Raw genomic sequence first — 14,283 nt, forward strand, 5'->3', positions numbered from 1 at the left:
CAGCAGACATGCAAATTTCGTGAGCACTCGCTGACTAATTAATTGCGGTAAGATGTGATGTGCGATCGAAGGCGATCCTCGTCGAGTCACAAGCCACACAATGAGCCCATCAGTCAAACTTGTGCGCGTGAATCTTAAAGGCATCAATCAAGATCATGGAACCTCAAAGCTTACTAATAGCAGCAATTTAGCAGTCTTTAAATTTTTATTTATGACCTATGGTAATAGTTTTCTTAGGTCTTTTATCTCCTTCTTTGGTCAAAATTTTCAATGAGTAATGATTCTGAGTAAGTCTAATTTATTAATAATAATAATAATAATAATTCGAGTCTTGATTGTTTGGAGATTTTCCATGTTCTATGCAAACAATCTTGAATAAATTCAGTGAAAAATTATAGTATCTATTGAATGTGATATCGTATCAATTCATACATAGGATGGATGCTTAAACCCTGCTATTAGGAACAGTAAGGTGTATGTGGGCTTGCTTGTGTTGTCATCACAAGTTAAAAGATGTTGATGAGACCATATGAGTACAAAGATGGAAGATTTGATAAGACAGCACTGAATCATTCGGAAACCGTAATCAGAATAGTTCAATGAAACAGTTTGGGCTGTCAGAAGATTAGATCATCAACACCATCACAAGGCCATGGAATTCATCTTCTGGCTTCTCTGATGCATTGGTGTAAACAGCCATTCCAAAGAATTGACCGAACGCCTGAACTCCAGCATCCCTTGGCAGGTCCAATTGGCTGATTGATTACCAGCTCTAATTGAGACAGCTACTGAGTTGAGTTGTTATCACTGTGTAAAGGATGCCAGTGATCTCAATTCATGTTGCGTAACATAAAGCTTTAAACCTCTAAGGCCACAGTTTGCATGTGCTTGCATTGCAGCGTGCTGCAGCAGCCCACTGGCGGTAAAGAAGCACTGAAAACACTGCAAAAGGATCCATCAAACATATCTTTTTTCCTCACATCTTCCACAGAGAAAAGCTTTCATGACTCGTTCGCGAATGGCTGGAATCAAATACCATCTGCCGGCCTTGTGTACGAACATATCGTTGCTTAATAGCCAGTTCTGGGTCGGTTTATGCGACAAAGTGAATGAATACCCACCGATTTCTAGTCACTTGAGCCATCTTCTTTGGAGTCATATGACACACAGTGTAATCATGCGTTGTAAAGTCCAGATCACTTTCTTCTTTTCCCCACATTGAAACTACATGTACTTGGCACTTTCTGACATCTCCTTTGATTCAGTGATTGCAGCTATCAGAGTGGCCCAAAGCCAACCAGTTCCAACATTGCAGAAGAATAATGCAAAGAGACAGCAATCACCAGAGTCTTCTCTTTGATTGTTTCTGCACCGAATAAAAAAGAACAAAGGAAAAGATGGATCAAGGTAGTGAAATCACACTGACATCATGAAGTGGAAGTAATCTTACCACTTAAAATTTCGGAACATCGAAAACAGTGAGTGCCATGAATAAATTGTAGAATTAGAAGGCTATGGAAGAAGGAAAAAAGGAACAGGGAAAAAGAGGCAAACATAAAAGTATTTCCAACAGAATAAGCTGCATTTTTCAACAATTAAAATGAGAAAAAGATGATTGTTGTTCTAATTTTCAGAATCTACAGCGAAGCTGAAATAGTAGGAAGAATGAGTTCCTTCCAAGAAAAAGATGTGAGAATCCTGCACTGGATCATGCAATAATAAGCACCTCGAGTGAAAAGGAACAGTGAGTTCAAAGAACAACAGAGTCTGAGGAGGAGACAATGCACACGTTACGACTTACCGGTCTGCTGCCTGATGTTGTGAAGAATGGAACTGTCTAAAAGATCTGTCATGTTTTCCCACATCTTTCTTGAACTTTGCGCTGGATGTGTCTTCCTCGTCGCACAGTGATCTCTCGAGGAGCAACGAGGAAAGGGTGGAAGCAACACCAGCTCACAGTTCAAGAAAGCCGTGGAAGAACATGATCATGAACTTGTTGGCATCTCCTGCAAGCAGCTCTTGAAGGCATCCTGGAGCTAAAAACATTAGAAAAGGAGGACACAGATTTCGCAGAAAGATTGAAGCAAATGAAGTGGAAATTTCCATCAGGAAGGTCTAATGAGATCTGATGTAACTACAGTGGAAAAAAAAGAGATCGTATCATAGGATGGCAGACACAGTCAAGGAGATGGGATCATGGGAATACGGGATCGTTGCAAAGGTCAAAGGGAAAAAGCTAGGTTTGGTTTATTGTACCAAGAAACCAAGTGACCGCCAGAAAGATAACCTAAACAAAGTGGATCGAGCAAAGAAAACACCAAACACATCTCTCTCTCTCTCTCTCTCTCTCTCTCTCTGTGGGCACAACTGAGACCATGTCATTCTTAAAGCAAAGGTTGGTTTTTGTACCAGGAAACTAGGTGGCCACAAGATAGCATAATAGAGTAGGTTGCAACTGAGACAACATCACGCTTTGGAGAAGAAAGGAAGAAAGAATGCAGCACTGAGATGGGAAACAGAAGAAGACGCAGGGATGAAAGAAGAGAGACCTGATGTGAGAGAGAGAGAGAGAGAGAGAGAGAGAGAGAGAGAGGGGGTTGTGAGGGTTTCGGAAGGAACATGGAAGCGTGCCCCCGTGGGGCGGACCCTAAAGAACGCCGATGGGAGGGCCGGATTATGACGCACGTGCGAGCTCCGAGCGGGTTGATCGACGCGTGTCCTCCGGCTCGCGCCCCGATGCGAGGCGCTTGGAACCGTCCGCACCGGGTCAAGGGGGCGGTCCAACCGAACCGTCGGTCATCGCTGGCACCCGTCCATCAGGCATTGGACGGCCGACACGCCGTTTCCGGGTTCTCCTCGACCCCCCCGGCTTGTGCGCCGGTCGCGCTTCCAACTGCCTCCGCGTGTGCAAACTCGACTTAATGGCACCGATCGATCTTCCGTTCGAGCCCTGGCAAGGAAAACAAAAAAAAAACAGGGAAAAAAGAGTAGATGTTACTCGCAATTTAGTCACCATCAGTTGCACAAATCGGTAAGTTTTTTTTTCTAATTTAGACTAAGATAACGACCAATGTGGAACAAATTAAAACAGGTTATGACCAAATTAAATTAGTTAAAATAAGTCCTTGAGATCAAAGGATTATTTTACATCAAATTTGCTGAACACGGTTGTAATAGGGAAACATCTCACTATGGTTCCCAACTGGTATATAACTCACTTGCAACAAGAAGATACTCAAACAAACGGCTATGGAGCCTCTTCGGCATTCTCGCCCACTTGCCCTGCTACATATATTGGATCAGCGGCTCAGTTTGCACTCTGCTACATATTGGAGTTCCCCTGCTGATCATCTTGATCAAACAAGCGAAGGATGAGGGCATTTCCTTCACCTGAATTAATCATATTTCTGGCTCTTTGGAAGAAGCATCAGAAACTTTGTGAAATGCAATTCTTGATCCAAAGAGATTTAGGCAGAATTCTAGTCAAGCTCTTGAATTTGCTGATAAGAAAATCGATACAGAATGATGCATCAATTCATGGCGAACATATTTTATTATAGCTTGAAGGATATGCTTAAGAGTCCAAAATTACAAGTAAAATGGTGTAAAAGGATCAGTTGTATACAAAGGAGAAAAAATTCATGAAAAGGAAATGGCCGCGGATGCATTCCTCCTCTAGCAAGAATTTACATAAAAAGAAGAAATTGATCAAAATGTTTAGAGTTCACTTTCTACTCTATCTTGGAGCGTAGACGTATGTTGGAGCCTGCAAATAGAACACTCTTGAGTCATTCTACTTATGATGCAAGGACTGTAAAAGCTTTCATAAAAATTAACTGAAGTGGATTTGCAAATAATACTCGAGCAAATACATTATGGCAGAAGAATCAGATAATAATCATCCATCAATCAACTGTCAATTGGGAGTCTGATTATTGTAAAGGAAAAGACATAAATTCAAGAGTTTTAAAATAAGATGCAAAAGCATGCAAGAAGAAGTAGAATACATCAAATGGCTTCTATATCTACACGAGCTAATAACCTCGAGCTGCTAACAAATCATAATTTTACAAATCACTGGCATGAAGATTTCTCTACACCAACTCAGTTGTAAATAACGTCATACATGTAATGCTTTAAGAGATTACAGTAAAAAATTTGGATAAGATAGTCTTATCTTAAGCAGTAAAATTTACAAAAATTAAAACAACACTAGTCCTTCCCAAATGTGATCATACTGCACCCGTGACTAAAAGCAGCTGAATAATGAAAAGAAAGTTAGAGCCAAATGCTTATCAAAATGACCAAAATTCAATAAGAAGAAATTGCCAGTAAGCAGATCAGACCATATATTAGTTTGATGATCCTGCAGGTTCACACCAGAAGTCAGTGAACAACTGTCAAAAGCCCTGTAATGACATGCAGGTCCAATCATTTCACTTAAAATGGACTAGGCTCTCTACTAAAATAGTGGCTATGACAGAATAAATCATTGACTTAACAGTGAGAAACTATGGTGAGCACCAAGAGACCAACAATGATGCCACATATGGAGAGTCTGAAGATTGAACAAGGTCTGCATTTGCGATGTCCATGCACATAAAAATGTATATTTGTTCATCTTTTCAAGAGACCAACAATGATGCCAGACATGGACAATCTGAAGATTGACCAAGGTATGCTTTTGTGATATCTATATACACAAAGAAGTATATTTGTTCATCTTTTCCTCCCAGTGGCACGTGTGCCACCACCCTATCATGTCACACTGTACTGATAAACCTTGCTGGTGTGTCTGTCAGCCAGCACTGATGGGACATGAGAACTAAATCTTTGACATGTACTATAGAGGGAAAAAAAGGAACAAAAAAGTTAGGTAATTGAAACACTGAGATAAGTTATTGAAACATGGAACTCAAGGAATGCAGTGATACCATATAGACATCACAGTGAAAAACTATTGCGTGGAGTTATTTAGAAACATGCTTAGGATGCCACAAGTACCTCATTTATATCAAGGGTTGAAGAAGCCTGAACTGCCCACGTTAATGGCAATCAGCACAGCTATACTCGTTATGATAGCAAGCCAAACAAGAGGCGAATCTACAAAAAGCAGAACTTCTAGTTGGATTAATGAAAATTTATGAAACCAACTAAAATCAGGAAAGGAAGCAGGAGTACCTCTGGAACCACCTGAAGCACTATCAGCATCAAAAATGGATATTTCTGCATCACGACCAAATGTTTTTGATACTGAAGATTCTGGATAAGCAGATTGCTCAGAAACTTTGGAACTTCCTGTCTCAGATGACACTATACCCAGAAATTCCTCACTGACAAGCAAAGCTGCTAGGACGTCCATAAAGGACTCCCTTTCTCCTCCAATGGGGTAATCACTAAAACTCTGTTCATATGATTCATCTGCCTGTTCATATTCTGTGCTTTCATCATCAGATGCATCACTATCTACAAGCTCCTTTTCTGTCCCATCTTCTTCATCTTCAACATAAGCTTTATACGTGAGGCGGAGCAACAATTCTCCAGACAATTGCTTCCCAAACAAACTCCACCCACCTTGCAAAGCTACAATTTTGTCTGTCGGTACTGTATCTTGAAGCAAACCGAGCTCAACCTAGTTATCAATGAACATCATATTTCTTAGATAACATAGATAAGTTAACCAACAGAATAACTAGCTACATAAAACTTTAAAAGAATTTAAAAAATCAGCTAACTTCACTTAACATCCAATGCAGATTCGCTTCAGTAAGATAAAGTGACAATATTATACAGTATAGAATACGAGATTCCCTTCCTTTTGCAGCTAACTCTGCATTTTATTGGTTGATACTGATCAACTGCTGGCACGGATTGGCTGTTCACTGCCAATCTCCAGGAAACTGCCATTAGTTCCCAATTTTTCAACAGAATAGGGACCAGTGATCCAGATTGGAATGGGATCAACCAATCAAAAGAGAATCACCATATTTTCAAAGAATGTAAATCACTTGACTTAACGGTTACACATACATGCTAAAGGGTAAAGATTATATCAGGGACTCCTGGATTGCAAAGTGCAGTAGAAAAAATAAATAAGACAGTAGAAAAATAAATAAGGAAGATTAATGTTTGGTGAATTACAACAAAACATGATATAAATCATATAATATTTTTGGCATCACAAGATCAATTATATAATCAAGCTGATACTTAAGCTGCATGTTTTGCAACATGATGAATATAAAAAAAAACTGTATCAAAGAACATCTAAAGCAGGAGTCATGATTTATCTATTTCGTTAACAGAAAATAACATTAAGAAGTTGATGAACAGCGTGCCATAATCAGAATAAATACTCCTTATTAGAAGCATGAAAGATAAATAGAAAATAAAGTTATCCTCATATTAACAATGAGAAATTTGCTATGCATCATGTAGATATGCTAATAAGAACTTCACCTCTCCTGTGCCAATGGTAATATCTGCGAAACCAAAAGAGTCCTTTACTTGGATATACAATTTCTGCTTTCTAGGATTTGCAACAAGAAGATGAAAATCCTGTTGACATACCAATATATTCATCACATGAATAAGTTAATAATTGCTGCATGTTACATTTTATTAATAAAAAGAATCAGTAGAAAAATAACCATCATTTACCTGATTCCAGATTGGCTCTCCAGGAGGACCAATAACTGTTGTCTGGCTATTTTTCTTACTTCGAATTGCTTGATCACCAAGGCTTAAAACAACATATGGATCTGTCTTTCCTGTCCATGCATAACAGGTTTTACAATGTGTAAGATCAAAAGCACTTGTTGTCAGAAATGCTTCTACAAAACCATAATCATAGCATATCAATATGTAACAGCAGGCAAGACTTGTAAGAAAAATGTGAAAATCAAATGACAATGAAATGATTTGAATCAAAATCATGAACAGAAAACCAACTCAAATTAATATAACTAGCTAAAAGATGTTGGATATAAATTCTATCTTAAACAGCCAATTAAAATGAAAGGTTTATTTACAACCACATTGAACTTTCAATTTACTTAATATAGTATAAGATAAATTAAAAGAATCTAATAGATTAAAAGTTCAATACCAAATATAACATAAGTAAGTTTACGGGCATCGACTAAGGTCACTGATAACTCCCCAACAAAATCTTTATTTCCTTCCTGAATGTCTTCAGTTTTAAAATAATCTGGAACAGGACCAAGTGCTTTCCCCTTCTGGAAATCAAGAACAATCTTTTTTGGACGCACAAAGAGACGAGGCAGATCTTCAGTTAGAAGTTTTGTAAGGAACCTAATCAGAAAAGGAAACCATTCTAAAGCGTGTAGAGGCATTATATATGCAATGAGCACAAGCAGAAAGTAAATAAATATAAAACTTGTAAGCCATCATGAAAGAAGAGTTTAAACTAAGGTACTTATTTTTAATGGTGTGACAATGAGTGCACATAAAACTACACTAATGTAGACGGGAAAAGAAAGGATATGAACAACATAAGGGAAACAATAATACATACAGTGAAATTTGAAAAATGCACATTAAACAGCATGAAGTGTACAAAATGGGGAAAGATACCAAAAGCACAACATGGAAGACATATAACTTGAGAGAGAGATCTATTAACTAAATTATCATAATATTATTTCATTTTGTAGAAAAATTTTACTTCAGAGACAATCTTGTTTTTTTGACAAATTTAACTCAAAGGAATTATATCCGACCAATCAAACATGATAAGCACAATCCAAAAACTAGTACCTCATCAGCACAATTTGAAAAAGGAGTACCAAAGTTTTAATATATCCGAAGAAGTGTTTCAGCTAGAGAACACCACTGGAGGTTCTTGCAGCAGGTGCAAGCAGCCAAGATCTAGCTTTTTTATAGAAGTAATTGCCCTTAATTTGCAAGCATTCACACGTGAACATCCCTAGATACAGTTTTTTCTCTGTTCAGAGAGCTCATTATCAGCTAACAACACAAACATAAGTTATAAACCAGTAAGCCTGAGACTAACCAGAGCCCCCAAATCCAACTCATATGGCCCAGCCAATTAGTTCACTGCATATACCATTTATCATCTTAATCCAGATAGCTTATTTTGATGGATCAACTTCTCAAGGATATTTTTCTTTCTTAATGCTATTAGCAAATAAGCTAGAAACAAGAGTTTCCGATTACTTTAATAAGAGAGGGAAGATGAAGGGTGGCAGAGAAGAAAGTTGAGAAGAATGAAAAAGAATTAACCTCTTAAGCCACACTAATCTCTGTGCTAGATATATGCTGTTCTGCCACCTTCCATTGTGCTAGCTATGACCCACCTTCCAAAGTAGTGGCACATGCAGAAGGGAGAAAAGAAGGCGGAGGGGTTCCTCTCCCCTACCTGATCTACTCAGAGAAAGTAGCATTCTCAAGTATTTTTAGTAATTGATTTATATTTCGATTATATATATGATTTTCAAGCAATGAATTTAAGTTATTTTTCTTTCTTTTAATTAAATGAACAATTATTTTTATAGTTTATTAGTTTTATGTGCCAATCCCATACCCAATCCTGCAGCCACTGGTATATAGATAATATATAATGATTTAACATGAAAGCAATACTCTACATGCATGCCATGAATTCCATCTCTATATGCACAGAAAAAGAAATCCTGCATTTCTACAGTTGCATTATCTACACAAACAGGATAAATTGGGCAAATACTCTTCGAGTAAGGTCAAGTGGTACTTGTACATCTTGGATAATATCATCCCATTCTGAAAAAGCTTTTCCTAACTTACAAAATTGAATTGACTTATTCTGCAATTTTTTAATCTAGCAGCAGAGTAAAATTGCAGTACCCTACAAATGGCGACAGTAACACCCTCAACAAACCTAATGATGATAAGGATCCTTGTGGCCAACCCCAAGTTTAGCTGAGACATATGTCAATTTGTGTCGTGTGTTTAACAACATCCTTTGGCACCCTTTTCACATGGAACAAATGTATCTTTGTTGGTATTTGGATAGGTTTGTTATCAATATTGAGATTACGTTTTACTAAATTCCCAGATTAGAACAAAAAGAGCATTAAAATGTGGCATATGTAACTCAAACTGATTAGACAAGGTAATGAGGATAAGACTGTTAAAACCAAATGCATATAATTTTGACATGGAACGGCCGTATTTGGAACAGGATCCCAAGATGTTTACTCGTGAAAAATGTTCACAAAATAGCTATACATACAGTAATAATAATAAGTTGTGGAATAAAAATAAAAGGAAGTTCAAATACATAAATATTAGCATTCAAAATGACATGAATATCAATTAAAGGATGAAGATACTCACAGCGAAAGAACAGGAATTGCTGATGGGGAATTGATGGAAACATGCAAAAAAAGACATTCAACTATATTAGTATTTAGTAAAGCAAAATTCAGCTACTAATTATTTTTATAATTCATAGACAACTCAACTAAATTTAGATAAACATGTAAAACACAATGAAAACGTGCAATAAATTCAGATGAAGTTCTAAGATTAAACGCTTTTTCCGAAGGCAGCACATGAAAAATAGTTTGGCATATCAATCTAACTACAGGACAAGAATAACTAATCATACCATCATTGCATGAATGTATTTGAAGGATTGAATATACCATGTGATATGGATCTCAAATTTACTGATTGGGGATTATTTTTGTCCCAATTAAAAGATTGGTGATATTATAAAAGAAATATCACCTTTCAGATGTATGTAAATTGAATTCAATGCTTATTTGGAAACAATAGGTGGTATCTAAAAATGACTGGTATTGACAAACTTTAACAAGTATTTCAAGAACAATGGTACTTCAGTGTAAGGATTTAAATCTTGATCCAACATTGGTTTCGGTAGTTTACTGGACCAGTATGGTACCGGTATATGCTTAACGGTATACACAAACTGTATCATCCAAAAAATAAAAAGAAAACACCGACCAGGATCAAGCCATTGACACATATCTCACTGACTGGTATCTGAAACCATGCTTCAGAGCAACACAATCTTGCAAAATCCATGACTACAAATTTGAAGAACAAAAGGGACATACTAGAAAGCCCTTCAAACAATATATTCTAGACAAGCAGCAATATTATAAGATCAAACAAGAATTCCACTTCTTTAAATTATTTGGAATTTCTATGTATTATAAACATGCTTTTCATGGCAATGCAGCTTTTATCCATATATATTTTTCCTTCAACTAAGTGCATAATTTTCATTCTCTCATTTTTCTGACATCAGCGGATTCTTTGTATTCAGGGAACTCTATTATCAAATCAAGTTAATTGATAAAAAATCATTCAAACAACCAAACCTATCTTTATCGTCGGGTCTCTGGGTGTTGTTTACATGGATCCTTGTTCAACAGGTCAGCTATACAAACATAATGCATTTATCTCTGATTAGATACTCTATGCATGAAGACAAAAAGATGAAGAGACCTTGCAGTAAAATTCCTTGTTTTATGCATGTGAAGAATGGAAAGTGAACGAAAAGAACAGCAGCTGGCCAGATAAAAGTGAAAGCAAATTAGGACAAGAAAAAGAAAACAAACCCATAAGATTAAATAAACGAAATGGGGCGAGCTCAAACTTAATCTTTGGTAGGGAAACAAAAGCCCATGATACGGCTCCTATCCAAGGTTCAGTTGGTATTAACCGTAACTTAACCCAAAGCTCTCCATCAATATCAAAATCACGAATGCCAACGGGTACAACAATTGGGACAATCCCAAACTTTAAAGACAACGATAACAACATCCTTGCGCCACCTGTATAACGAAGTCCAATCTGATACCTGAAATTGGAAAACATATACATTCTTAGACAAAACAAAATTTATTTTTGAGATATTGGTCCATGCAATATGAAGTAAGGATATCATGTTCAAATAACAGATACAAACGTTGTGATTGACCTGGAACATAATGAAAACTTTATAAAGTCCACTATTCGTAATCTAGTAAAATGACATAAACCACAGCATGCAGTGCCGTGGGGCAGCATGCAAACATGAATAACAGCAAGAGTTGGTCAAACCACAGTAATCATCACCTCGAATGGTAAATGCAAGATAAAACAACTGCAACTCTATATTCGACGATTAAACATAATGAAAACTTTATAAAGTCCACTATTCGTAATCTAGTAAAATGACATAAACCACAGCATGCAGTGCCGTGGGGCAGCATGCAAACATGAATAACAGCAAGAGTTGGTCAAACCACAGTAATCATCACCTCGAATGGTAAATGCAAGATAAAACAACTGCAACTCTATATTCGACGATTAAACAATTGGAAGAAAATTAACTTCGTGTAATCAATTAATAATTAACGTGCAAGATATCAGTGAATATATCAAATTGGAACTTTCAAATTCAAATAACTTTCTAAAACTATGTGTGTGTGTTACTTAAAACAATCCACTTTGTAAAATTACTAGCATATTTTTTTTCAAAAATAAGAAGTAAAAACTTACTGCAAGTCGTTAACACAGCGGGAGGTTCTCCTCTCGACGTTCCTGACTGATAGTGGTTCATCACCTAGTGAGAACTGCTTAATTTCAACTCTTTGCACATAACTAGGTTTCTTAAGGTTATCTATTACTGGCTGTAGCAATCCAATAATCCAGTTCTCAATCCCAGACCTATACACTTTCCATAACTTACCCAAAACCATGTTCACCCATTCCACCGACTCTTTCCTCTGAAGATCCTTCTCAAAGAATATAGAGAAGCTACTCGGCACCTGAGGCCATGTGTCATTCTTAACATTGCGATCTGACTTGTTCCTCTTCCTCGTGGTCCAAACCTTGTCGAAAGCAACCCCGACAAAGAAAAAGAACACGAAGAAGCCAACGATGTTCCTATTGATCGGCGGAGAAGGGATCGGGTGAATCACCCCCAGTTGCGTCCTTAACTTGTCCACCAAAGGGTCTTCTTGGTAGTTTGTGAAGCTGGACGACAACCGCATCGTCTGGGATTCCGAATCTTCATTTGGCAGCTCCTCTGCCAGACGCCCTGAAACCAATATTTTCTGAGCTTCGGCGGTTCTCTTAGAGGAGCTCAAGCTAGGGTTGTTGTTTCCGGCCGAGGGTATGGACGCGCCGCATCTCCACCTCCTTGTTCGATCCGAAACGACCCCAACATACAATCTTTTGGTCCGCCGATTACTCCACCTAGGCCGACATCGGCCTCGGCCAGCATACCCTATCCTCCAAGGGCAGACGAACCGAGCTCCGAAACAAACCTGCGGAAGAACCAACCCGAGAAAATCCTGCGGCGCCGACATCACACGCGCCGGACCCAATCCGATAAGGCGCAGCGCGATTCACGTCATATGCGGAGCTAGACATGGATTCCGCCACGGGACGCCAACCGAACCCCCAGCATGAACCATCCAAGACGCGAGGACACAGAGGATCTCGGTTACGGAGGTCGCTAGCTGGATCCGCAGTCCCAATCGAGGGACGCGGACGACTCCACCGCGACCAACTCGAGGAGCGGAGAAGGGACCGCTGCAGAGATGGTAGGGTTTGGAAGAGACCGGGAGCCGACGAGGAGAGGCAGCGAACGGTAGAACAGGAGAAGAACGGATGTGGCGAAGGCGAGAGCGAGCGGAACGGGCGGCTGGGACTTGTTCGTGGATTCGGTTCGGGGCCTGATTTGGGATTTTGCTTGTTGAGTTGATTAGCCGGAGTCAGTTCGAGTTCCAAGTCGCTGACGTGGCATGACAACCGAACCCAATCTGGGATTTTGCTTGTCGAGTCGATTAGCCCAAGCCGATTTGAGTTTCGGATCGCTGCCATGGCATGACAACCAAACCCAACTTGAAATTTTGCTTGTTGAGTTGATTACGTACGAGAAGTAAAAAAGAGGAATCTGATTCAAATTAATGCTCCTATTTATTGTCGATATGAGTTGGTGTCTCGTGCACGCAATGTATCGATACTTTATAGTTTACTGACATTACATATAAATTCATAATAAATTATTAATATAATGACATATATAATTTAAGTTTTAAAAAAATTGAAACCACAATCAATCGTGGGAGGAGGCATCATCGTGAAAGCGACCACCAACAGCAGCACCGAGCCGCTATTGCCTAGCAAGGCATCGTACACATGCAACCTCTTCGGCGTTGACGATGAGCTCAGGAGCTTACAATCCTACCTCAGGTGGCTATGCGCCGATCAATCCGATACTATGCATGTAGTGGTCTCCTAGTCCCTCTTCTTTCTTTTAGTCATCTTTGTCCCCTCTGCTTCCTACTTCATCCTCTCTTGTGCTCTCACCTGTCGTGCCTATAACGTGGTGGTCTAGCTCTCCCTCGCTTCCACCTTCGGCCTCTCCTATCTCTACCTCTCCTCTTTCATTCGTCACCACGACCTCCATCTCTTCTTCTTCCTTGACGAGATAAATCTTAACTATTTTTCAAACTTAAATTACACATGTCATTATATTAATAATTTATTATGAGTCAACATACCACATAAATAAACTCTAACGTTTGTTAATTTAGACTTGACAGGAGGGGCTTATATGCTACGTTTTTAAAAATGTATGAGTTATTTTAGACACGAGTAATCCAAGAGGCTTTAGTATTTTGATGGAGATCTAATATCCCACAAGGTAGGATTCATTATAGTTAAGTTGACATTGTCCTCTATAAATAAGAGAGAACCAAAAGGGCATAAGATATATTCTTTTTAGTTGCTACCTTATATTTTCCTCCTCCCTCTCCTCCTCGGCCAACAACCCATATTTGAGGTGTATGGACAACAAGAAGAGGACAATTGACCTCCATCCACTCTTGTAGATCTGAGGTTTTACAATGATATACGATCTCCCTAGGTAAAAAATCTGCCCTGACGCACACAGTTTTCGATTTTGCGTTTTGTTTCATGCACTAATGTTCGTATAACGATTAAACCTTTTTTTTTAAGTCTGAAATTTTATTTTTTTTGTTCTTCCATTGTGTATATGATGCTCTATCCAGGTTTTCAAACATATAGGGTAAGGTGACAAGGCGCGATGGCACACACAAAGGGCCACAAGGTTGGGTGTGGTGACATGATAGGGTCAAGCGACCTGGAACGGTGGTACATGAAGGGCCATAGGACTGGGTGTGAGGCACAATAGGATAAAACAATCATATGTGGTGGCGTATTAAGGGCCATAAGGCCAGGTGCGATGGCGCATGAAGGGCCACAAGGCCATGTGCA

At 38.7% G+C, this 14,283-nt stretch overlaps 1 protein-coding gene across 12 annotated transcripts; it reads right to left on the minus strand.

The window, feature by feature from the left end:
* Positions 1-530: 530 nt before the first annotated feature.
* On the minus strand, positions 531-12,716 carry LOC103982889 (synaptotagmin-2). Of its 12 annotated transcripts, XR_010481610.1 has the most exons (11): positions 11,536-12,714; positions 10,611-10,852; positions 9,358-9,376; positions 7,109-7,314; positions 6,661-6,770; positions 6,460-6,558; positions 5,182-5,632; positions 5,005-5,103; positions 3,219-3,500; positions 1,802-2,950; positions 531-1,366 (listed from the first exon to the last, which is right to left on the minus strand). XR_010481610.1 is itself a non-coding variant. In XM_009399958.3 (9 exons), exons 1-8 carry the CDS (start codon positions 12,345-12,347, stop codon positions 5,015-5,017), a joined length of 2,028 nt encoding a protein of 675 aa, XP_009398233.2. In that variant the 5' UTR covers positions 12,348-12,714; the 3' UTR covers positions 3,527-3,766; positions 5,005-5,014. The 12 variants fall into 12 exon arrangements, 6 of the variants coding, with proteins under 6 accessions (XP_009398233.2, XP_064948740.1, XP_064948743.1 ...); XR_010481607.1 differs by having other exon boundaries at positions 5,005-5,632; positions 11,536-12,716; XR_010481608.1 differs by lacking the exons at positions 531-1,366; positions 1,802-2,950; positions 3,219-3,500 and adding exons at positions 3,906-4,259; positions 4,347-4,409; positions 4,503-4,843 and having other exon boundaries at positions 5,005-5,632; positions 11,536-12,716.
* Positions 12,717-14,283: the final 1,567 nt, after the last annotated feature.

This window comes from Musa acuminata, chromosome BXJ2-1, assembly GCF_036884655.1.
Source record: "Musa acuminata AAA Group cultivar baxijiao chromosome BXJ2-1, Cavendish_Baxijiao_AAA, whole genome shotgun sequence".
Taxonomy (NCBI): Eukaryota; Viridiplantae; Streptophyta; class Magnoliopsida; order Zingiberales; family Musaceae; genus Musa; species Musa acuminata.

Excerpts from the sequence above, each read along its gene's own strand:
- LOC103982889 (XM_065092668.1), bottom strand. The coding sequence starts at position 12,347 with ATGTCGGCGCCGCAGGATTTTCTCGGGTTGGTTCTTCCGCAGGTTTGT. Across the intron at positions 10,853-11,535 it reads CGCTGTGTTAACGACTTGCA|GTATCAGATTGGACTTCGTT; the intron begins GTAAGTTTTTAC and ends TTCCAATTTCAG. Across the intron at positions 6,771-7,108 it reads ACTTACTTATGTTATATTTG|GAAAGACAGATCCATATGTT; the intron begins GTATTGAACTTT and ends ATGCATGGACAG.